The 26,235-nt window shown below is 39.8% G+C and overlaps 1 protein-coding gene across 1 annotated transcript in view; it reads left to right on the plus strand.

Annotated features, from left to right (window-relative positions):
• The window catches only part of DRC11 (dynein regulatory complex subunit 11), a 109,206-nt gene that overhangs the window by 46,984 nt on the left and 35,987 nt on the right, over nucleotides 1-26,235 (plus strand). Inside the window, exons 7-9 of the mRNA XM_085307471.1 lie at nucleotides 7,198-7,282; nucleotides 15,856-15,984; nucleotides 20,651-20,726. Coding sequence (XP_085163597.1) covers nucleotides 7,198-7,282; nucleotides 15,856-15,984; nucleotides 20,651-20,726 — 290 coding nt within the window. The remainder of the gene's footprint in view (nucleotides 1-7,197; nucleotides 7,283-15,855; nucleotides 15,985-20,650; nucleotides 20,727-26,235) is intronic.

Genomic DNA, 26,235 nt, shown 5'->3' on the forward strand with positions numbered 1-26,235 from the left:
CCATAGAAATACTGCAGACTAGAGACTGCTGTGTGATGCCATGTCATGCCCTGTGCTTCTTGCTGAGGAACCATTTCCTCCAAGGATGTGGGCAGAACATCCAGCTGTCCTTAGGTCCACCRAGAGATACTTTCCCTGTTTCGCTAGAGACCGTCACCGCAAGCACACCAGCAGTTCTGCCCGAGACTGTTTTGCATTGCAGGAGTCAAGCCAAAAAACTACACGTTCTTAAAGGAATCTGTTTTACAGTCACAACTTGTTTCCATTTTGGTGCCATGGTTGCTAAATTTAATACTCATCTTCTCTAGGTTTTTTTCTAAGCTTTTAGCATGGGTTGGATGTTATTAATTCTTGCAAAAGACATCAGTTACACAGTTACATGGATGTGACTGACTTGCAATCAATTCAATTTGAGCTCCAAGAAAATTTTTGCAAGCCTTTGTGGGGCAGGGTGGAAAAAATGATCATCAGCAAAACACTGAGTGTTGATTTTACCAAATTTCCAGTCTGAGAATTTTTTTAAAATTTAAGCTAAAACATTGAAAATGTAAAATAAAACTTTTACTATCTCCTTAGCATTATTCATGCTTATAGTGCCTTCAATTTTCATTCAAGAACTCAGAAGCTCAGCAGCAACTTGTAATGCCATTTTCCCRTATGTCCAATTCATTAAAAGGGGAAAACTTACTGGCATTTTAAACCAGGAATAATTTTTTTGCCAGAATTTTGACATTACCCATAGGCCAAAAAAAAAAAAAAGCCTTTTCTCTCCTTTTCCCCTGGTGGCTTTGCAGGAGGCAGGAGGAAGAGTCTTGGCAGAAAAAGCTCATCCTCACCCATGCCTCTCTGAAAAGGAGAGCAGAGACATCTCCTTCTTTTCCCCCCAGTACACAAAATACTTGTTGTTGTTCTTAAAAGAGCAGAAGGATCCTTGAAAAGGAAAATTCACGTTATTACAAAGCAGAAGAGAATATTTGTTTCACTCTAAGGTTGGGAACTCAAGAAGCTTAAGAACAACTGTACTGGGTCAGCCAAAGGTCTACCTTTCCTGGCCAGCAGGGCTCCATGTAATAAAACGATCAGAGAATTACCACATTCCACATTTGAGTCTGTCCCCTCCAACAACTGTTCCCAACTCTTATTTAGCTTTGAAGCTTGCTTCTGCCATTTCAGATCTAAAGAAAGCATTGAGTACACCCAAAAGACCATCTATTGTTTCTAATTATGGCAGTTACTGTAATAAAGGGTATCACCTTTCCATGCTCTCATTCCTCCACAGGAATGTTTCTGCTTGCACGTAATTGGCCTTGCAGCACTCAATCTTCCCTTTCTAAAGCAGCATATTTATCTAGAACAACGAATAAAGGTTGCAATCCTCCGCACACTTACCACTGCAAGTCACCTCACTGAACTACTTCCTTGCATAACTATCACACACACAAGCGAACGCTTGGAGGATCAGAACCTTAAATAAAACGTCAGTTCTAATATGCCTGTGTCTCAACCCATTAGAGATGACAAGGAGCCTGTAGAAATTAATCTTGCTTTATGAGAAATTCTGTATTTGTCTAGATTATTTATTCTGAAAGTGATTTTCAAAGAGCTAAAGAAAACACACACACAAAAGGGAAGAAAATGCTGCAGCAAAGACACCTAAAATAAATCAAGACTGCTATTTAAGTGGTTTGAGAGAACCCATATCAAGTGGGATTTCAGAAACTGGCAAGAGTTACAAAGCAAAGCAGGGTTTATTTCTTTAAAGGGTTCCCCCCACCCTTGCTTTTTTATTCATTTTCTGTGCAGAACACTCTGCTGTCCCTCTGCCTAGAATTTACAGCCATCATTCATGCCTTTCCTCTGTACACATCCCACATCCTTTCTTACTCTGAAAAGAGTAAGAAACACTCTTTTTCCTCCAAAGAAAAAATTTTTATTTTCCTGACAAGGTCTTTTATGCAATTAGCTGGAGAAGTCATGGCCAAAAAGAAAGAGTAACGCATGTAAAACCATGCCAGAGAACAGAGTAGGTAGTAACTTGTTGAGTCTATTACTAGAAAAAAATGTTTAAAATCAGTGATACATTCTCATAAATCAACAGCCTTATTTAGCTTTAACTATAACCATCCTTGAGCAATGGGGAATAGAAAGAAAATATGAAAGAATAAATAGCGATGCTCCTCAAATGAGGGGCAGCAGAGGGGAGGGAAGCACCAGATGAGACAAGCACAGCATAGAAATGCCATATCCAGAGTTTTCAGCACGGCGAGGAATTTATTTTATAGGTCAGGATGGAGGTGCACAGCCTTTCTTCAGCAGAGACTGCCAATCACATTGACTCATACCAAGTCTGGTGGTGATTTGGAGACATCAAAGAATCATTCGAGCCTTGTTAAAACCTGGACGTTTCTGCGGGTTGCGCACTAAAACAAAATTGAGCCCAGAAGAGGCAGAACCCTTTGCTACATGACCAGAGACAAAGAAGTTCACATTGCAGATGGTAAAAGGTCATTCTTTCTTGATTACCTTTGACAGATCTAAGTTATTATAATGAGGAATAACTTGGGAAGAGGAGAGAGCAACAACAGCGAAGCAAACAGGAGAACATAACTAGAGAAACAACAGAAGAATCTCATTAGGTTCTTTTCTTACTTAGCTGGGAGAGAGGAAAGCAGTTTTTCTCCTCTTCATCTTTGTACGACCCCTTAGTCTTCCAGTTGAATGGCTCCAATGTAAATTTAGGGCTCCCATTCTTTCCGATTAGATGGCTTTTCTGTAAAGCTACTTACCAAGCCCATACCATGCTCCTGTTGAAAGGATTTTCCTGCTCTCCAGAAAAGTAATGGATTTCTCACATGTCACAGTTTCTAAAGGCCCTGTCTCCACAGTCTTTCAGCAGTGTCCTTAGCAGCACAGATGCATTTACTAGTTCCATTGAAGCAGTGGCTCTGACCCAAAGAAAGGTATTTTGCCTACCATGAACTCTGTTCAGCAGTCAGGACTTTGATTTGCAGCATTGCAAGCAAGGCTCCCATAAATTTCTGTTCAAGGGTGGCTTTATTTTGCTCACTGTCCTGTGAATACGCACTGGGGAGTAGGTCGCCCACAAAGAACTATCAGCTGCTTGCCAACAGACTGAGAAGTAGCAAGTTCTGTGGTCCATAAAGGATACTCAATGCTACTGCCACTGCTGAAGCTTGTGTCACATGGGATGATTTTTCTTCTTTGCCCTGCCATTAAGTCTCATCTTACTCGCTTCTGTGCAGCCACTGAGTCCAGCCTTACAGAGCTGCCATGCTTTTTGCAAATTTTATTTGTTCGTTTAGACGAACAGTTTTACTAGAACTACATTCTCCATATGAAATCTAACAGTTATGGCAGAATTTGCCTCTGCTTTTTCTTGCTGTTTTTAACACTTTGACAGTTCTTCCAGTGAAGCAATCATGTTGAAAAAAATAGTTGCTGCTTCTGTTTCTGGTATTTGCACATTTTTGAGATGCTGGAAAAGCACAATTGGATTTTCTTTTTCCTGAAAATGTCAAGATGATAATAAGTAACAGATTCATTGAGTTTTGATTTGACACAGAACTAGGTGTTTGACCRGTACTGTATCTCTCAAATACATTACACACTCTAATGCTTATCTTACCAAAAGCTTAAACGTTTTTACATTCTCCTCTCTCCATCCATATGCAACCAGATGTCCAAACACCAGTTTTGTTTTGGACTGAGTTCCCTTTTCAGTGGCATGCAGAAAAGGTATCAGAGCGTAGGAACTTTGTGGGTAAGCTAGATTATAGGTAAAGCTAAGATTTAGACACTGATGTGCAGAGAAAGTGTCAAGGTACTACGAATATGGAAAATAAATGGAAGAGGAAATGCAGTCCAAATAGTTTTCATTCTTACATAAAAGAGCAATCCCAATAACACCAACTAGTTGGAAATTCTTACTTTGTGATCTCAAATAAGCTCCAGCTTTTCAGTGATTGTAGTCTCATCTCAACCCACGGAATCAAGGAACAACCCTGGTAATGTGATAGTGTTCCATTAACCTCCAGTTCAATTACTCAGCTTGTTGCTGCTCCACCTCTGCTGCTCCCCCTTTAGAAAGTCTTGGTTTCCAGGACACCTATGCCGTTTGCATCCCAGAAATGAAACCAAGAAGGATTTTCAGTGTAACAGCTCTTCTCTATACCACAGTTCTAGGCTCAAGCACAATAAAATACCATTCTAGGCTTGAGTTTGGAGCAAGTTCTTGCATCATCTGGTTTAATTGCTTTCACCCTTATTACTGCCTCAGAATTGGTTCTAATCATGAACACTTCATCATTGATTGGAAATTTCAAAAGAGGAGTCATTTATAATTATTTGAACAACTATTACTGTAGAACAACTTGAAGATCATTCTACGTATTTGGAAGATCTGCCTAGTTTAAGAGAGGTTCCCTGACTTTAATGTGGAGGCATGCCTGATGGAGTCTTCTGGAATGCAGATTACAAGGAGCGTGTCTGCTATGATAAGGATATAGGAATACTGTAGGCCTGTTCACTGATTGCTCACTAGCTCTTCATTTTATCCTGGTGTTTTGGCATTATGCAAAATTCAAATTCAAGTGTAGTTTGAACCAGAAATAATACCTGATTACAAGTGCATGAGATTCAACCCACTGTAACGGCTCTTTGAACCAAATGTTGTGCAAGAGTGAATGGAGACAGAAAATTGAGATTATGTTCAAAATCGACTTTTTACCTGGAAGATCAATAGCAGAATTTTCCTATACAGACTTATAACCCAAATAAGCCCCTGGCTTAACCTCTAAACTCAGAGGGAGAATTTAGCTGTAAGAGTCATGTGTACTCCCCAGGCATTACAAGATTGAAGCTGTAGCTATTTAAACCTGGAACAGAAAGAGGAAAACCCACAAGGAACTGGATAGTGGAACTAGACTTCAGAATAATGCTCCATAACCACTGGACAGCGATTGATATACTAGGCAACAGTAAACATGAAAGGAGGAAGTCCAGAAAAAAATAAMAAATGTCCCCACAGAATTACCATGACCGAAATGCTTGGTAGCCATCTGCTCACAGGTCACCAATGACCATAGGAACTGACATTCTCCATTGCCTTCAACCAAAAGACCTGGCCTCCAGACAGCTGACTAGTTAGTAAATGGGCTGACATTTTTTGCACAGCTAGGGGGAAAGCTTGACATTACTTTCTGTTCACCTCAAATTATTTTGCAGTATAAATAGTTGCTGTAGCTGCTACAAAAAGGTGAGGTGCCCCATATCATCCCAAAGAGCTGCACTAACTAAGCAGAAGAAAATCACACAGAAAATATGGATCCTAAACAAACTGAAACCGAGTTCCAACTTTGTGACTTCGATAGTGAATTTCCACAGCATTTGGACATACACTCAGCATACATTTCCAAAGGGCAAATTTTTCCATCTCCTAGAGCAGTAACGGCTTTAAAATAAAAGCTAACACAAACACCAAATCTATCACTAATAAATATTAAAAGTTGGCACTGATATAACATTGGAGTAGACTCCAAACTGATTCTTTATCCATAGCAAATATTGTCTTTCGTGCCTCCCAGCTAGCATTAATAAAGTAGCCACAGTCTTAATACCAGATTGAGAATTTTGTTGTTGTAAACCCAACTTGTAGCAATATTTACAATACAACGTTGAATTTAATACTAAACTAAACTATCTTTCTGGCTGTTCATGAAAATGAAATGTGGCCTAGAATGAGATAAATTAGATGATCCAGGTTCTTGAGCCCAAAAGCCCATTCTTGCTAGATTTGAAAAAATAAACCCACAACAACATCCCTTTGTCCATGCAGCCTGGTTTCCGGGAATGCAACAAGCAAAACATTTCATCTGTTTGCATATAGAAGTTGTAATTGTTGAACATGCAACTTAGAGTGCCTACAATAACAGACAAATGTTTGTTTATTCTTTTGTAATTGGTATTACATTAATACTAGAGTTGGGGATCCAAGCCATAGACACAATACTCTAGAAGCATAACACATCTTCTGTTCCAAGGATCTCAGTTTAAAAATTTTTAAACTGCTTAACAGTTTACTAGTTTACTAACAGTTAGAGTTTACTGCTTAACAGTAGACTAGGAAAGTCCCTAAAGGTACTACTTGTTTTCAAAAACAAAGTAATTTTTTTAATATGAATTATGCTAACCTTTCTGAGTTTTCTTCTTCTCAGGGGAAATTGCATTTCATTTAGAGGAAATATTACCCTTTTATTTGAAAGCAGCAAAAGCATTTTTCTGTAGTGTCAAAATTTTTTTGGAAGAGAAAATCTTACTGAAATAATTAAAAAAAAAAAAAAAAAAAAAAAAAAAAAAAAAAAAAAAAAAAAAAAAAAAAAAAAAAAAAGAGCTACAGAAGTGAAAGTAGTAAGAGATTCTTATCAAGGTAATTGAGCTGTAACTATTTTTATCTTTTAATCTCTCCCTGAAAGGTCTGGAAACAGTGTTATCCCCATGTTCCACAATATCTTACCACAAAGTCATTCGTTACACCCTCCTCAGCTTCCATCACCACCCAATTTTCCAAGTTGTCGCAATATTAGAAGGTGGAGATCCTCCCACAAAAATGCACCTGGAGTTTGTAGATCAAAAACAGATTTGAACTGAATAATTCAAAAAAAAAGTTGGATGGTGAAAGGAGAGATATAAACGAGCACTTTAACCCAAAACTGTAGGCTGTGAAGCAGCCCACAGTCCTACACCTCAGCTGCTAGTTCAGTTACCATGGCAGTAACCTCTGGTAGATGGACAGGGCAGGCAGCTGAGAGCAAAAACCTCAAGATTTATGAGATTCAGCAGAGCTTGTGTCAATGACCAAGCTCCTCCTAACTTCATCAGGACTAGAGTTTCAATGTGCAGTGGCTCCACACACCTCTTCCCAAGTGATTCAAGCTTCCCCTAAGAACATTCAATGTTTGATGGACCAGATGACAAGAGATCTGGGTTGTTAACTGTTTTATTGAATTTACTGGTCCAAAAGAACACCCACAATAATGAAAAAAACACTGTCTTAGGGGATGGCTTTCTCCATTTTTAAATAGGAGGCAAGGGTATGCTCTGCTACCATCTAACACCTTTGTCAATTCAATGAAAAATTTTGGATTTTAATTCTTTATGCATCATTTGTTTCTTTTATAGGCATATCGTTGGCAAGTTTTCTGACTATCCTACTGAAGAAGCAGGAGGTTCAACAGCCACTTTTTCTCAAAAAACCCCAGAGCAGGTACTGTCATTCTTTAATACAAAAGGCTAATGAGATTGGAGAAAATAGCCACAAAACATGTGTGTTTAAGTACCAATTATTTATAACAACGGCCCTCCGCACTCCAGGRAAGTTGTGGTTAAAGAGCTTTTTGCTGAGACTGAAAGGACTGTCTTCTTTTGAGGTAAACCACAAAACTTTACTTTCATTGCTTATATACCAGAATTTGTTCCTTGTTCAGAACATGCAGCCACCTAGTCACAGCTGAAGATGCTCAGGCATGCAAATTACAGACTAATAAGTGTCTGCAACAGAGCTAACAGCAAAGGGCTCACTACAAAATCCGCACAGACTGGTGCTAGCTACCGGTGGAAATGCATATCAAACAGTTTAACCCTAAAGAACCTTGGTTCAAACATGCAAAGCAACGAAGTTTGCTTAACCTCATAGGATGAAATTGGTTCCAGTGTGTTTGCATTCAGTATCAGCACAGCATACCAATAATTAGATTAGTTAAACCAGAAAAGCGTTACTTATGTAGGTGGGCCTAACCCTTGATTTACTGCCAAGGACCCATTAAGCAAGTCTGAACGAGGGGCAAGTTCAAGTGAAGGAAGCACCTTAGTTTATCTTGCATCTTTTTACAGTGATCTCAGTTGTTTTTCTTGGTAAAAACTCTGTTCTGGTTTCTCAAGCTAATAAAAAAAGCTGATAATCTCTTTCTCTGATCATCTGAGTGTCACACAGAGAATGTGATTAAGGCCAGTTGGAGCAGTAAAGGCAGCAGTTGGCACTCAGAGCCATTTCCGCCTTCTACGATGATTTTAGCAGGATGATGAGTCTGCTGATGGAAACAGAACAGGAAGCCCTGCACACAGGAGCAGAATTTGGCCCCCGAGTGAACCAGGCATGGTGGCTACTATTGGGCTAGGAAAACTGACCTCTGTGGTCCTTATAATAAAATCCCCCTGTTGAGACAGACTGTTGTATTCATTAGCTGCTTGCAACTGATGATCTAATACAAGTATAATAAAACAGTATTTCGGATTCACTCCTTCCCAGAATCACAGGGAAGAGCCTGGGGCATTCCAGCAGGATGTATGTGGTTTGGGGAGATGTAAATACAGACTAGCCCAGCATAAAGCACAGTACTCTAACCATTAGCTATTCAGCTTAGAAAAATACACAAGGAAGCTACTACAAATAGCTCTCCGTGCCTCACGTAACTGAACTCAGGGTATGCTCCTGCTTTTAGTCTGGTTCAGTGTACACTAAGGTCAACCCTGCAAGTCTCTGCATCTAAGTTGCTCTGTTGTTCAGTCCCAGACAGAGTGAAGGAGATCAGTCTGTTAAGTTTTCAGCCTTTAAAACAGAAACACATGCCAAAGTCAAGAGGGCTTTGTTGGCCGTTTTAGGCAGCAGGGGAGCCACCCAGTAGGTATGGCTTATTACTGAAGAAGGCTTTGGGGGACATGATGCTAATTAGACCTGCCAACAACACGAATAAACAATTCGAAAAGGAATTGTGATGGGAAGTTTTACCAAGGAAAACTGGATGTGGTGGTAGATTCTGGAGAAATATTTTCCCTGTCCTAAATCCAGCTTTGAATTCCCGCCTTCAGCTATTTTTCTGCCTTTCCTGAGCATCTGCTTTCTCTTTGCATAAAAAATAAAGGAAGTCTAAAGCCTAGAGAGATTGTTTTACTGCCTATTCTGCCCTGCATAAAAGAAAAATACCTAGAAGAATAAAATACACCTACTTTCTCAGCAAATTTTCACTGGAAATCATCTGATTCCAAGGAGTTCTCTGAACCCCTTTGTTTCTTTCTGTTGAAGAAGTGTAACAGAGCAGAATGCCTTTCACATACTTTTAACAGATACTCAGAAAGAGGATAGCAAAAAAAGAAGTTCAGTATGTTCATGAYTGTACCTGAATGTCGGACAAGTAAAATATTTTTTGTTCATCCGAGTCAGCCTGCATATTAAAAATCCMAAATGTGACTGGTTTTGCTCTACTCTGGTCTACTGGGCAACATAGTAAATGAAATCCTGGCCCCATGAAATTAATAGGAGTTTTGCCCTTGACTTCGGGGGAGACTAGATGTCACCCCTTGTATATATTACCTTCTGTGAATGGGTTGGTTACTCTCAAGTTAAACTCCATGAAAAATCAGAACAGAACTGTATTTTAAAAGTGAGCATTTTATAAGACTTAGGTAAAGACACTTTGGGGAAAATAAAATACAAATTAATCACTTCACGAACCATTGCTGCATTATTATCCATTCTATATTTCTTTATCCTTTGACAACTCTGACCTTACTTGACTTTGTAATGCAGCTGGCCTTCTGCACAAACTGCTTTCATGACATTTTACAAATAGTTTTCGAAAAGGTATGCCAAAGAGATTCTGATGCAAAGTACTTGGCTATTTAATTGGCAAAATACATACTGTCTCTTGACTGACCAGAAGCTTTTCTTCTCTACAAACTCTTCAAGAGAACTTTAAGATTTTCTGAGAARTCAGTGTAATCTCACTGCATCTGTTCCAGATGTCTATCCCTAATGGCTTTTTATGTTTTCCTCCAAAGATAATAATCAGATGCGACAATCTTTGGCTTTGCCTTTATATTGCTGCCAGCAAAATTATGATCTGTTTCTGTAGTTCATTAAGTCTCATCTCCATGAAAATAAGCCAAGAGAGCTGCCATTTAACATTCACATCATTCCCCCTCTCTCCACCCACACCCTCATTTCCAATATTCGGTAGYGTATCAGAAAGAAGAGACATTTGCTTATTGAAATTTTGGTTGTACATTCCATTGCTGAGTGGAGGACAGACTCAGCTCCAGATTACTGTCAGCTCAATATCTGATCCAGCAGCAATAAGCAAAAAGGTTAAAAGAGTATATGGTTGTTGATGTGTGGACACATGCTCCTGATCTTCACTTGGCATTCTGTAAAACACTATACCACAGATTAGTATTCATTATTACCATCAGCTAAAGATCCTTATGAATCCCAGGAAYTGGTTTGATTGTGAATGGCAGTGCGAGAGATCCCCAGTAGTTACTTAATATACTTAATATCCCCCACTATTTCSCATGTATACAGTAAAATGTTATTATGCAAGCAAGTACTGCACTATTCACCCTCCCCCCAAGGATTATGTTACTCACTTTGACCAAATAAATGCATCAGGAATAGCTTTAAAAAGTCAGAGACTTATTCAAAAGTCTCTGCGGAGCTGTACTATCTAGTATCCAGTATTCTGTAAATGCACYTTTATCCTGACAAGTAATATACCAACCATAAGATCTTTCAGTAAATGTATACAATTATGCTCAGCTATTTTTTTTCCTGGTTTCCACTCTATTCTGGATACTTCTTAAAATAAATGAGACTGAATTTTCACATATGCTAATCACACAGTCCCATCAGTTGGAGCTGGGCACCTCAAAAACCTTACATTCTCATTATTTCAAGTTAACCACATAGAACAGTCCTTAGTGTCCTTTAGGCTACGCAGACAGATGTATTCACCTCCAGAGAACACTTCTTTGCAGCAGAGTCATTCAGCAAGCACACTCCTAGTTTAGAGACTCTCCACTGCCTCCTGAACTTGATGGCTTGTATCTGTTGGCTGAAATCAGTAGCCTAGATTGTATGCCTAAAGTTAGACAGTATCAACAACCCCTTTTTGCCTCTCCTACTCTTCTTCCCAAAAACCTACATCAAAGCAAGCTAACAGATTTTTCATGAACATGTTTAAAAGCGACAAATATTTTGAAGTGTTTGCCAGACATGGAAATGCCAGACATGCATGGAAAATGGACAGAAGAGTGAGTGAATCTTACACTGATGGATTAAATTACATTTGGGCAACATCTGCCAAATGCAGAAAGACTAGAGCATGTACGAATCATTAACTGAAATGCATGGCAGACTATTAAAGCCAACTAAGACCCTGCAAAACTCCGTGAAGCTATGAAATCCCACCTATCATTTTCAATCCATTCCTGCAACAAAAAAGATCATTGGGATTATTTTTAATAGCTTAAGGTTTGCACACAGGGGCATATCTGAAAGTAAATAATATWTGGAAATGTCTTTCCAAGAGAAAAATATTAAAGCTATACAAATGGATTTACCTGCCTGATGGAGCAAATCCAGACCACTAGCCCTCAGCTAACTTGATGGGACAGAATCCCAAGCGAACCATAATTAATGAAAATGTCGTCATCTTCTCTGACTTGAAAAATAATATCACCTTCCAGAAATATTCAGCTTATATAAAGAGTTGTAATTAAGTGTCCTAAAGCTGGAGAGGGTGTGGGGAGAAGGAGCACGTTTACAGAATCTGCATACAATGTGCTAGGAACACAAATGGACCGTCCAGTGGTTAGTACATTACTCTAGGACATAAGGATGGCTTTTCCTCCTGCCTCAAACACTCTATAGAGCTTAGGAATTAAATTTTGGAAATGGGGTCTTCCATTATAGCTCGCATTGTTGGAAAAGTAGACATGGTAGAGGTTGAACCATGCACAGATACTATTCGAAAGGGCTGGTGGAGCCTGCTTGTACGTGTGACCAGTGCAAGCTATTGTTCTGAGATTAGTTTCCAAATATTTATCTCAAGTCTCCTTCTATGCTAAAGGAGAAAAAGAGACCTACCACAATCCACTCCTGGRTGGCAAGGAAGAGGAGTTTGTCTTAGCATCTCTCTGAAGAAGTGGTCACACCTCACCTATTTGCTAAAATGATTTCTGACAGTCCCAGGGGCTGAGACAGACACTGGATACTAACTCTTCAGGAAAAACCTATTTTGAAATCTTGATGTGCACTTAATGTGCACTTAATGTGCACAYAGGCCTGTTTTCTTAGAGAAGCAGCTTTGTCTTAAACTTCAAAATCTTTTCCTGAAGAGTTAATACTCAAAGAGAAATTTTTCTAAGAACAGCAGGCCATGTGCATAAGTGTGTACATTCAAAATGTTTTCAACACCAGATTAACAAGGCTCTGAGTCTGTCTCACCCACCACAGCTGGAGTTCCAAAATTCCTAAATTCACTCTATCACTGCTTCTCATTTTCCAACATTTCCAAGGCTAATAAAGCCAAGAAGCCCGTCAGCTCTTCTTACAAAGGAAGAAGAAGTGCTTATCCTCAAAAAAGATRCTTCAAGTATCTGCTTGACCAGGTTTGCTAAGAACACAGTGTTTGAAGAATACAGAACATCAAGTTGGTCCTATTGGTGGCTGGGGGATGTTCAGATACTTGGCTTATACACCAGCATCAGCCATTTCCATCCATAGTCCTCACTTGCTTTTAGTGGCCTTACTTTCCCCCCCAAAAAAGGGATTGCAGCAACTTAACTGCAAAAGTTTAGAAACACACAARCTAAAGTATGAATACAGAAGTCGTTTGATCTTCCATAAAAGCCAATTAGAAGAAAGTCTTTTCAGACTCAAAAGGAAAAGTTACTGGAGAAAAGTCGCCACTAGGTCTGCAGAACTCCTTAAGCAAGACCAGCAAGAAAAGCAGACTAAATGAATTCATCCACTCTGATCCTATGCACATTCTCTTCCCAACATCWGGAGTTTTCTAGATGCTTTCAGCATCATCTCAAAAAGAGGCAAGTTGCTAAAAGAAAGAGTAGTCTRGAATAATTTAGGAATAGAGCTACTTTTTTTTTYCCCCTGGGAAGTTTTCTTCAGGGGAAAARGGGTACTATACTGGGGGTGAGTTGCATAAGATCTCAAAYTAACCATTGCTTGTCCTTTCCTTTATTTCTCCTTCTTTTGTCAGATTCTTCAGGCATCTCCTCATAGCTGGAGGTGAAATTGTTCTGTGTGTAAGAGTGCAAACCATTCAAAGTTAGATGTGCAGCCCACTTCACACCACGTCCCAGTCCTCTGCAATTATAAAACTGTTTGGAGCAGAGGTGAAATAAAGCTGGAGAAGCTGCACTGAAGGAATATAGAAGAAAAAGGGTACCTGACAGGGAAAAAGAAAAATTATCTTTGTTCTATCATTCTGTTTTAGGAGACAAAGAGCCACTTCAGATAAGTCCACAAGCTGACGGCATTGCCAGCTACATGGCTTTGTTTCAGTTCAACAAAACTGCTTGGCATCTCAGCCTGCATAAGCATCACCAGAGAGTCCAGGAAGGAGACTGTAGAGGTTTTATTTGCATCTGCACAATTTCTAGCCACAGTCACTCCATGCATGTTTTCAGACCCGGCTTCTTGTATCACTGTATCTTTCCCTCTCCCTCCAAAGCTGATGTGAGATTGCATCCCTACGGTGAGCGGGCATATGGACACCACAAAAACGAAAGACGTTAGGTTTAGCTGCCTTTTGAGCTCATGCCTGTACTTAACTAATACTTAAGCCACCACACCTTCAGTAARTATCCAGCAGGCTTGCCAAGTTTACACTGCCATACGTGAGCAATACTCAATTTGCTCTGGACTTGCTTTACTTTCTAGCAGCCAGGCTGTCTCAGTGATAGGTCCTTCTGTAGGCAGCAGCTGGTCATAGCAGAACAACGCACTTCGCCTTCATCGTCCTACAGGTGTTTATCAGTCTCATAGCTAATATCTCAATGTGGACATCATTTATCTCCGTTATCCATATTGAGTGATTAGTTCAAGACAGCACCCTAGCTCACACCGCACAGAAGTGGTTCTGAGAATAGGAAACAAACTTTTTTTCTGCCGCCTTACAAAAACTGATCAAAGCAAGACTGGAGGATATGGACAGTTCAGCAACTCAGTTCTGTTAGAACAGGTTCGTAAGAACAGGAAGTGTCTAACTCCCTTTTGTATCATTTTGTTTATCTGTACAAAAACACATAGCATGTCTTTCCAGTCTGGAGTCTGGATACACTTAAAATATTGCCAGTACAACTCAGAAGCACTGCCTAAAATTAAAACCTCTTGCAGATTTAATGCATACTTACAGGAATCCTGCTGGAAAAACCTGCTCCTGAGATGTTGCAAATGGTTGCAGTTATCGTGTGGTAGGCAGGCAGAGCAGAGGTTGGAGGCAGAGGTTACAAGACTGGATTTCTGGAAGGGTACTGGTGCTACAGTAAAGCATAAACTTTGCGTAGCTCTGTTGATTTTGGATACAACAGGCCTGCTGGGACACTAAAAACCTATTTTGAACTCTAGTCAATCTATTAATCTATCCAAGAGAATGAAATGCTTCACTGCTTATCACTGCAAGATATGACTGAATGGTGCTTGGGGTTTAAATTACCATATTTAATTAAACGTGAGATACTGAAATGCTTGGGGAAATCTGCTAATGAAATTTCGCTGACTGCAAAGTATAGCCCTTGTCATTGTCCCCCTCCTTCCACTCTCCAATCTTTTATGCATTAAAAGGCAYTCTTYAGAAAACAAATATTTCTAATGAGACAAGAAACATTTGTCTTAACCTTGGAAACCTTCTATTTTCTACTCTTCTTTTTCACAGTACTGTCAGTATTAACGGTCCATTAATAAATTTCAATGGCCACAGRTTTTCTGTACTTACTAGTAGATGATCAAAGAATTTGTCTCTGGGACAGGAGAGCRCAACGGAAGGTATCTGGAAACAAGAGAATGGTAGAAAAAGCAAGTTTCACCCTCTGCCTCTTTGCCAATAGTAAAACATAAATGGCCAAGAGCAAAACTAGTGGAAATTCATGTAGCTCCACCAATATCAGTTACTACAAGTTTGCAGGGATAAAAATACTAGGCTGTCTATGTATACCTCCACCCAATTTTTCTCGTCTACTGGAACAATTTCAGTTGTTAGCCAAATATTAAGATTAAATATGCTTCAGGCAGCCTCAAAATTCATCTCTCTGGAAAAAAATATATATACATATACATATACATATACATATATATATATATATATATATATCTGCCTTAAAAACACTGAGACAAATTCATAGTCCAAGTCCAGGGCAGGGGGGAGTACTTTTAGTTGTATGTCATTAGGATGTTGCACTTCTGGGTGGTTTCGGGAATTGGTCTTACTGCATAAAAGCCCTGGCTGTTTGGGACAGAGAAACCACCTCTTTCCCAAAGATATATTGCCATAGTCAGCACCTCAGCTAGCACTCCCAAGTAGGAAGTAGGAGTGCTGTCAGCATAACTGAAYGGGCCTCTCCATGAGGGCTCAGCTGCTCTGAAATTCTGTCCCCTCCCATGGCCTTGGTCTGCCAAAATCTAGATTTATCAGCTCTTGGGTACAACCCAAGGTCTCCTTTTCCTCCCTCCTTTCATCTCAGAGACGGGTGAGGGTCAGGGCAGCTGCAAGAGGCCTTTGCTTGTGACCCAATTTGCTCGTGACTGCTATGCACCACAGGATGAGCCTTTGGAGTTACCCTTGTCATCATCACCGAAAAAGGAAAACCAGCGGTCGGTCAGTACATAGCCACAGACAGCCACCARCCAACATACTGGATATGGGAAAGCRGAAACTAAGAGCAAAAATATACCCTGGTTCATGACTCRTACAGCACATGTCTGTAACACACCTCGCATATGAAGACATTTGACCAGCCCTTCATGTTCCCTTCTGCCTCTTCCAGGTTGCTGCGGAACTGGCTGCGAAAGAAGAAGCTGCTTTACAGAAAAAGCCCCCAAAGGGGAAAAAAGAAAAAGAAGAAAAAGGGAAGGAAAAAAAGAAAGGAGAAAAGAAAGAGAAGGCGGAAAAGAAAGTTAAAGTAAGACTTCCTGCAGTTAAGAATGGTTCACAGTTTGTGAAATAGAGCCAAAGCCAAGCCAGGCATGGGCAGAGTATTAATTTACATTAGACTAGTTGCTAAGGCTTCAGGCCTGGGTTCAAAGATAGGAGCTGTCTAAGGCCAATTCCTCTCAGCCTTTCAAATGCCTTGATGGTCCTGGGGACCAAAGAGTTTTGAATTTTACATTTCTCACGTTGGGAATGGAGTTTGCTTGGCAGCAATTCAGTGAGCTCCCTTGGGAAGAGCTGATACAGGTGGACAGAGGGCTGGAGCCAGATGAGGGAGAAAAATACACTTTGCAGCTTTGACATCATTGCTAAGACATTGTGCACCTTGTGCATTCGCAGTTTTCAAAGCACTGGTGCTTTTTGTGCAGACAACAAAACAGCAACCAGCTCTCTAGCTGAGCATTTCTGCTTTTAGTGGGGGGTACAGGGAAGTTAGTCACTGCCACCTCTGCACACAACTAGGAAACAAGAATACTAGTCTTACTACTCATCTCAGAGCTTGCTTGAATTTCAGGCTAATTAAGTACACTTTGCTAAAGGCCAACTGTTTATTTGGTACGACAAGCCAATATTTTGCAATCCTGTAAATAAGTTATGCATTTTCCATTCAGGTTCTTTGGGTAGGAACTCCCTTTTGCTTCAAGTCACCACTTAATGCTTTCAAATTATTACAGGGGCAACTTCAGAGGAAAACACCTGGCAAACAGCACAGCAGCCAGAGGGTTATGAGATAGTTCCACTGCAGCTTTCAAAAATAGGCTATGCAATGAAGAGTGTGGGCTTTTGCTGAAGCAGTAGCTGTTGTTTCCCATTTGCTTTATAAGATAAACAAAGTTGAAATAATTTTTTCCTAAGTGTCATTAATCTCTCACTGACAGGAGAAAGAGGAGTTCTCTGAGGCAAAGCCTAATTCTCACCGCAAATTTTATACAAGTCAAACTTTAAACTCTAACCCTAGAACATTCATATAACAAAAAAAAAAAAGGATGCTTTTCTCAGACAAGATCCATCAGCCTCTCTAATACGGATGCAGATATCAAAGCATTATCTTACAACTTGGGTAGTGTTTTCATCTGGCAAAGATGCTATGTGGATAGTGTGAAACCTTGCCTCCTTTGCAACAATCTCGAGTTTCTGGGGGTGTTTCATTCTTGTTTTGCTTCACCCCCTACACACACACACCAGTTAAAGCTGTACATTAGGCTGAAGAAGCAGCATACAGAAACGTGCTTTCCAAGCTCTGTTAGCCAACTAGAAGAGGTAGCGGCTGGTCCTACGCAAACAGAGAAACTGAAACTTTTTTTTTTCTTTAGTTCTGGTCATTAGGGAAGGCATCAGACTCCAAGCACTGGAAGGTGGATTGCAGGCACCGCCTCGCTGTGGCTTCGCCAGCGGAGCTGAGCCCACCTCTGCGGGTCGCAGAAGAGCGTACGCTGCCTGCTGCCCTAAGCCCGGCAATACTGATACTGAGTCATCCCCAATACTTCTGGCAACGAGTCCTAGCACAGAGTTCAGCTCTGTGTGACCCTTTGTTACTGTGACCCCCTAAGCCTGCACAGGCACTGCAGAGCTCGGTGGGAAAGCTTAGATAAAAATGCATGCACAAAAGCATTTGCTTAGAAGAGCTTTTGAAATTACAGTCTTTAAAGAATATTGTCATTCACAGCTATAGAATCCTGTACTTTATCATAAGCTAGGTTCAAGTGGAAAGCGTTTACGAGGGCATCCTTTAACTTTCTAAAGCTTTTTCTTTATCCTCTATCCTTCCCTATGCAATTGGCCCAGAGCGAAGCTCTATGATGCCTCTAGCCTCACAGTATGGGCAATGGAAAAGGCTGCTCCAGACAGTTCAGTCTAAGTCAAAGCAAGAGGTTATTGTTCAGACACACTCAAAGTGCCAAATCCAACCCGAGCTTCCAAAACTGGATGACAAACTCGCTCATCTGCTTAAAAACATGACTTTCGCAAGATGCATGTGATTCCTCATTGTTTTTCACCTTTTTCTAGATAAGAACCGATACAATATCAAAAAAAAAAAAAAAGAAAAAAGAAAAAAGAAATGAATCTCTCCCAGTCACAGCCTCTGAAAGGCTGTTCCGAATACGTGGTGAAATAAAAACAATATAGCGCTCTGGGGCTGTATAACTTGATGTCATTCTTGTCTCTTCAGCCATCACGAGTCTTGTCAAGTAGAATTCTGAGCCACTATATCAGGTTCTCTATGGTTCATTGAGAAAGAACAAAGGGAACATTCTTTCCAAGGTTACGGCACTGAGAAGGGGGGGGGGAAAGTGTGTCTAAGACCAGTTGAGTAGTGGTTGGAAAGGCTCTAACAGCAGGACTCTTATTAAAATAAGTATAGGCTATAAGTCATAGTGATGCAGTCAGGAAAAAAAAAAAATCTACCTTCAGTTCTTAAAGAAAACAAAAGTTTGATCCCAGAAGGAAATTTAAGTATTTCTGAAGCCTGATAGCAATCTTTAAAAACACATATTTGATATCAAAGTAATTTCATTTTCTTCTCCATAAGGTGTTGATCTGATTTCCCGTCGGGCACCTAAGAAGGAAAAAATTAACTTCAGCACCGTATGATCCCTCTTTCTAATGGCAGAGCATAAGTGAGACCAACCTGACCTGTTCTGCGCAGTAAGAACCTGTCTAGCTCACAGGACACGAGCAAGGCAGCTCGATCCCTAGATTTCATCCAGCAGTGTTCAATAGCGAGGCGCATTTTGCCTTAGYGAAACCCATCAGCAAAGTCTCCGTAACCCTAGTGCATAATGGAATCAGTTCAGAGCTTTCCCTGCTGTAGAATGAGAATTCCTTAGCACAGATCAGATTTTGGAAAGGTTCAGAAACATATTCAAACCTTTATTTCCGTATCTGTGCTTCGARTGAAGGATACATGGATGGTTCAATGTTTTTTAGCACAGTTAGCACAGAATAAGCATGGAATCAATCAGTTTGAATGTAGAAAAACACATCAGCTGACTTCAAAGGAAAAGAAGTTCTTTACTTTGGCTCTTATGCTATTAATACAGGCAAGAGGGAATGGGGGCAGCATTCTGCAGCTGGTCTTTGGACACACAATGGTTTTGAACAAAATCAATGAACCCAACACAGCAATATTATTTGCATCAGAGTATAAAATCATTGAGCTAGTCATTAAAATGATTTTTTGGCTTATTTGCAACAATAAAAGAAATGTATGTGCCCTATGATGTTCAGAAGCTAAAAATGAGTAATAATCCCATTTTTAGGTCTCTGCTTTTTTTTTTTTTTTTTTTTTAATAATTAGCAAGTATCAGTCTCTCTTACAACAGTCTATTTTAAGCACTTTCTGAATGACTGATTTTCAGTGAGTGACATTACTGGAGAGTGTTAAAATCAATACAGCAGAGTTGGATTCTGCCTACTGCAACAGGCCCAAGAACAAATCACCACGTCCCATACCCTGTGAAAACTGAGAATACATCAGAATAACTGTGAATTTGAGTTCCAGGTGTTGAATCCTCAAACACTTGCTCTACTTTTCAAAGGTCAAGAACCATTTTGGTATTAACACACTCCTGAATCTTTCAAATGCATCTGTAGATCATGGGGTGGAAGAGAGAAATATTTAGGTTTGTACATCTTTATGACCAAACTTTAATTACTGTAATACCATTTTAATTAAAAATAGATATTTAATAATTCACRTGACCTGGCTGCAGCTTTATCTGCTGGCAGCAGGCGCGCTATGGCACTCAATTACAAAGGCACATATAAAAAGGGGCTGGGAGGGGGCAGTTTTTTCAGAGAGTGTCCCTTACTGATAATCAGTGGTTTACAGACTGCACACTCATTAAAGCCTTAAATAACTTGTGTTATCTTGCATAAATCCACATCCACCTCCTCCCTAGTGATCTAATTTTCCACTAATAACTATTACCTTACTAACTTTTAAGTGCTTATGATTGATGCAATACAAAAACTGAAAAAACTTGTCAGAAAATCATCATCAGAAATACTAGTTCAGCAAAATTAAGGTGCTTCAGGAACATGTCAATGTGCCAGTTACTTTAGACAGAAAAGTGTCAAAATATTTTGATAAAGTTGAAACAAAATACTTCATTTCACAAAATACACTAAGATTTTTTTTTTCTGATTACAGATTTAAAAAAGAGGTTTCAACAGCTTGGAATTACCCACATGTTGGAATTACCTACACGTTGGGAATTCCTTTTCTCTCTTTTTCTTTTTTCCCTCTTTTTTTTTTTCTTCTCCTCTTTTTTGCACCACCCAGGCATAATAACTGACTGAAAAACTAGCCAAATAACTTCAACGATATTTTGGAAGTCTCCTACTTTTATTAAAGGTTCAATCAAGCATAAGTTTTTAATTCAACCTCAGAAGATTAACTGGTGAATTGATCCCCACTTCTCTCAAAGAAATAAAACTTTATTATAACCTGCTAGAAGAAATAACATGGTTCACTTAACATCTCAGTCTAGAGTGTGGTGAAACAACAGCTTCTTAATCCTCCAGATTTATAAAATGAAAAAAAAAAGAATTAAAATCTTGACATTTTTCAGACTTATGAAGTTTTTCCTTACTAAAACTCTAATTGTTTTTCTCACCCTCAAATCTAGGAAGAAGAAGAAGGCTGGAAAATGGCTCCCAGTAATTTCCTCTCAGTAATGGAGGAAGGAAGCAGTCAATACAAAGGTCAGTAGAAAGAGAGAACAATTACAGCTGGAACGCTCTTCCAACTCAGCTTGATCTAAATGCCATTCCTATAAAGTCAAAATACCCAGCTGCCCAAAGTATGAAACACTGCAGAAGTAAGGACATTAGGTAAAGTGGTGTTTAGGAGTGGAGTCTCTCAGTACCTCACATCTTCCTAGAAAGTCTCTGCRAAATAATTGGGCTAACCATACAGGAAGGTGCAGCTCTCTATGGGTGAAAGTAGCCAAACTAGGACCAGAGCGCTTTCATGCACGTAASTTGAGCGTTCTTGTCATTTTTGTCACCTTCAGAAAATTCGTTATGGCAAGTAATTCAGAAGCACTATACTGTAGATCAGGCTTCAGCCTCATGCTCCTGTAGTTCTTTATCCTGTCTTCCTCTTATTCATAGCAAATGTCCATTGAATTATTTGCATCTACACTGCAGCTGGTCCAATTATTTTTGATTACATGTTTTAGTAGAACGATCATCTTCTCAAACAAAGGCGGCATGGRAAATGCTGCTGGACTCTGAACATACTTGCCTCATACAAAGTATATGCAACTTAACAGATTTAACTCGGGCTTTTGTAGCAAGGAGGTTGGTTGATTTTTCACTCTGAACAATAAAAAAGCAAGGTTTATTCGATCAAAGTATTTTCATTAAAGGATATTTTGGTCTTTCCATTATCTCTTCTATCCCCTCTTTCATACCTTTGTATCCATCTCCTAACCACTTATCTTCAACATGTGCCCTATATACACAAATGAGCTAGCAATCACCTGTGTTGGGCATGGAAGTGAGCACAGAAGTCATRTGCTCACCTAAAATGGAGACCCTGACCCATGAACTAGAGGTGAACAGCATGACAGGCCTCCAAGGCTCAGACAAGCACAAATTAATGTTTTCAGTCTCAAAGTGCATCTGATCAAAGCTTTCAAAACTTCTTTTTCCATATTATTTCATGACCATTTTATTCTCAAGGAATTATTTTTCAAAACATCTTTTCTTCTCTCCACTCTGCAGAGTTACTAGCTTGCTAAAATTCCTCATCTGAAAATCTCCGTTATTCTCTTCTGCTAAGAAATCACTGACATCAAGTTTTCTTCCTGGTTTGGATTGGCTGGGGGGAAAGAAGTTCACAACTGACTTTCCAAATTTACGTCAGCACAGTTTTGCCTGACCTCTACCTTCCAACAAGCAAGTTTTTCTTGTACATTATAACTCATAGAGGAGCTGTGTAGTCAAARTGGAATTCTTAGTCTTGAATGCTACATCAAAACCCTGCTGAATTCAGCAAGAGTCCTACGTAAGGAAGGAAGTACAGGCGACACTGATCCTTAACTTGCCAAGAATACCCATGCTTTTCCATATGCTCAGGACCAATTTGCACCTTGCCACTGACAACCAGTAGTAGCAAGACCAGTATTTCCCTTCCAGCGTATCCCAGGCAAAATGAAGATTCCCAGAGGAGCAATGTAGGGAGGTCCCATRTTCTGCAGAGTAGCAGCAAGAAGGCAGAATGGTTTTACATTGCTGCRTAGGCTCAGTAATAAAAAATACTCTGCTAACAAATAAGCTAAGTAGCAACTGTGCTTTGCAGCTCTCCTCAGTTCATCATGGATCCTCTGCTGAGACTGCGCAGGATCTAAGTCTTCAGTACCATGCTGAACTGTGAACTCAGAAGCTCTTCAAGCAGATCACTCTCATGCAGGCTGTGGGAAACATGTTTGTCCCTAGCCTCACATGGGGCTTTAAACAGTGCTTCCCAACATGGGCATGGATGTGAGCAAATAKAAGCACTCTAGATGTTGATGGGTTGAGTAACGGAGATGCCTAAATTTCACAGCTAGCTCAGGTAATAAAAAGTTAGAAAAGTTATGAAAGGATAGGGGACATTTCTTACCCAACCTGTAACTGAATGCTACAGTTTATATACTGCCACCCCTAACAAGATGCATCCTTTGAGGTCCGCAAGCACGTAATGGAGGATTGCTCAGACTGACTAACTTCAGGCATGAAGTTAAGGGCTGAATTGGGGCTTTTGGCATTCCTGTATAGCCCACAAAGCCAGGGACAATTCGGGATAATGCGTTAACGCGTTAACTGTCTGTGGAGCCTAGGTTCCTGTCTCAGCCTCCTGAATGAGATCCCTAAAGCCAGTCAGTGTGAATACCTCTCTTTATTGTGTACTGACAGCACTTGCAGGAACAACACACTTGATATGTCAGGCATGGGCAGAAGCCTTTGGTGGTAGATAGACTCCAGCTCAGCAGTGGTGCTCATCTCCAGCCCATCCTACAAGAGCTGACAGCTGTACCCACAGCTCCAMAGACAGACAGAAGGAAGCATTTTCTGCCCAGAGCACAACCAGAAATCCTCAGAGTGCAAACTGCTCCTCTTGCAAGCTTCAAAGAGTAGCTAGTTGTCTTAAGCACAGTAAGTCTAGTAGTTCAGTTAAGCGTCACAGTTTTATTTTTTCCTCCTGATCGCCCAAGTCTATTTGACCTATATTTATCTTTAGTAAGCAGCTATTAATTCCTCCAAGCAGCAGAGTGCCCTACTCTCATTCACCATCACTCTGTGCTTTTTTTTATTGCAGGACAGTGCCTAACCACACGATCACCACCAGCCACTTATCACAATTCTACCTGGTGGCTGTTCAGGACAATTTTACTCTTCATCTGGCCATGGATAAGGTTCAGTGTTTCAAAGCACCAGGGAACCTAGAACAACTTCTAATCAAAGTTTAAGGAATTTCTTGTACGTTAAATGTTAGTCTGCTTTTATTTCTGTAACAGAATTGCTTAGAAAAAGAGGGGCTTTGTTATTGTTTTGTTTTTGCACTGGGAGCTTTTCTATTCTTATGTAAAAATAGCCCAATTTTTGTCACAGTTTGCAGATTTATGCAGTACTGAATGTGAACTCCTCTAAGAAAGCTGTGAGATTAAGGAGCTTATTATGAAAAATTTCTATCAAGTACCTACACTAGAAGCAGGTACAGGCCCTTATGAGTGTTACTAAAATCTGCCTGTCAAATAGCTGTCAAAAAAACAAACAGTTTGGTTTGGGGAACCCCGCTCCCCCAATTCTTCAGTAAATCTTCCCATGCCCCCAAACCACTTGCTTTACTCTTAGATTACTTAAACCTTTTCAGAGATGCAGGTCAGTTTTCACAAAGGTCTAAACATTTTAGTTAGAGACTTTTCACCCTAAAGTATCTTTTTCCTCCACCAAGCTAAAACTAACTAAACTTAGCTGGAACTCATGAAGACTTTTGGTCTCCCTAAACTGTATTTGGCAGTTTTACTAGTTGCTAAACTATATTTGCCAAGCCCTAAAACACTCATTTTATATACTGTTGTTGGAAAGACACACTCTCTGTGCAGGCCACATCAGCCTTTTACAAAGCAATAGCAGGAGTTTATGTGGAGCAAATGTAAGTAGTCTGAGTCATCACTTCACAGTCCTTGTGGTTTTTACCTTCACAAAACCCCTGTGAAGCAGCAAAGTGCTAGTTCTGTAACTCTCATTATACAGATGGCCAATTGACATTTATTACTTGCTCAGTGTTAGCAGATACTTGAGCTGGAACTCAAGTTCAACCCAGAYTGTAAATTGCAGTAATATTGCGTGTTTTTATTTTGTATCAGAAGAGTCAAATGCTGTTGCCAGGAGGTTGAAAGCGGTCGTATTAAAAAAAGCTTCAGGCTTCAGCTAAAGTTATTTCAATTATTAGTCATATGCTGCTCTCCGATATTCGGAGATATTGGGATTACCTACTGGTTTGCAGAGCAAAAACTAATGTGCCCCAGGAGCTGAGGCTTGCAGTCCCGTTAGCAGGCTGCACTGTCTTTTAGATTCTCAGCTAGAGAGAGGTACATGTATAAAATAGTCCAAAGATAATCAGGCACTATTTTAGAAGAGGTGATTTAAACTGCTCTATGCACACACACAAAAATAGTTCCCATAACTGGATGACCCCATCTGCAACAAAACACCAGGCTCTTTCGACTGGCCAGTGAAAGCATAACATCCTTAGTCTTCTGACCTTGCTTTAAAAATAACTTCGAAACATTTTGTTGATCTATGAAAGAACAACATAGCAGCTAACACCTATGAGTTATTGATCTGCCTTCTAAAATTAGAGACCTCTAACCTAGTGGCTAGTATAGCACTCAGAATACTTGTTGCCAGGTAATATCAAAGGCTTCGGGCTGAGTCACTTGAGGACTATCTGTGGTTTGTCTGCAGTGGATATTAACCAGTAATCCATTTACAAAATGACAACAAACAATTGTGAAAAAAACAAAATAAAAATCTATGAATCCCTCTATGAAAAATAAATACCTAAAACCTAGGACTCCTGTGAAAACATAGCACTTGCAACCTGTTGACCCAGCCAGGAAAGCATTTAAAAATTCACATAATTCCCACGTAATATCCCCTTTCCCCAAGGCTGAAATTCCAAAGTAGTAACCCTGGGGGAGGTACCTTCTAACGAGGGCAAATCAGCTTTCCCTCTTGAAATAYTGTGTGGCATCTGTCATGCCATTTGATGACCCGAGAGTAATTTAAAGCAATTAATGTCTATACCTTTGAGTTTACTTCCTTATTACCAAAAATCCACTGTCCTCCTTCATCTCTACTACTTTTAGTTATGAAATTAAGACTACTCACCTGCAAAAACTATTCCCTATGTGTAAAACCACAAATACTCTGCACRTAATTGGACTCTGAAAAACTCCTAGAGGATGAAGATAGCAGCCAGTATTATATTAAGTGGACTAAAACTTGAATGATCTCCTATGGGTACTGTGAAAAATCTTTCTGAATTTATAGAGCCTTAGAAATGGCAGTGGGTACAGAAAGAATACCCTGTACAAAACAGATTCATAAAGGAGCCTATGTCTTAAAGTAGAAAGCTGTCATTTTAAATCATCTAGAAATTGAATTAGCACATACTGCTGGAGATTAGCTGTCATTATAGAGATACTATCGGGACTTGAAATGCAGAGAAATGAAAGGTAGGAATTGTCCTCTTCTAAATTAGCTCAAAAAATGTAGAAAGAGGAGAGGCGTTTCCATTGAAAAGGTACCTTTTGCTAATAGCAGAGAATTCAGAGCTTGCCAGACTTCACTTAGCTTTCTTTCTAAAGTGCAAATTATAGTCTGCCTCAGAAAAATAAAGAATTGAACCCTAGGATCATCAGATATTTTATCATAAACAGGATTTTTGATCATCAGCTTGCACCAGTTTGCTTTGTTCCTGGAGTTGGGTCTCCTTGTTATTCATCTTCTATATGTTCAATTCTAACAGATAAAGGTGCTATATCAGATGGGCCATGTGTTTTTTGGGAAAGACTCCACTGCCTCATCAAGCTCAAAACCTCCTGAATACYGTTAAAACTCAGCCTGGCCTTATATCACTGATGGGTTGGATACAGCTTTTTGCTCTGTCAGACTTGCTGTCCCCTCACATCCCGTTTCTATGTTCATTGCAGTCCTT

Source organism: Rhea americana, unplaced genomic scaffold, assembly GCF_003343005.1.
Source record: "Rhea americana isolate MKP2758 unplaced genomic scaffold, rheAme1 scaffold_259, whole genome shotgun sequence".
Taxonomy (NCBI): Eukaryota; Metazoa; Chordata; class Aves; order Rheiformes; family Rheidae; genus Rhea; species Rhea americana.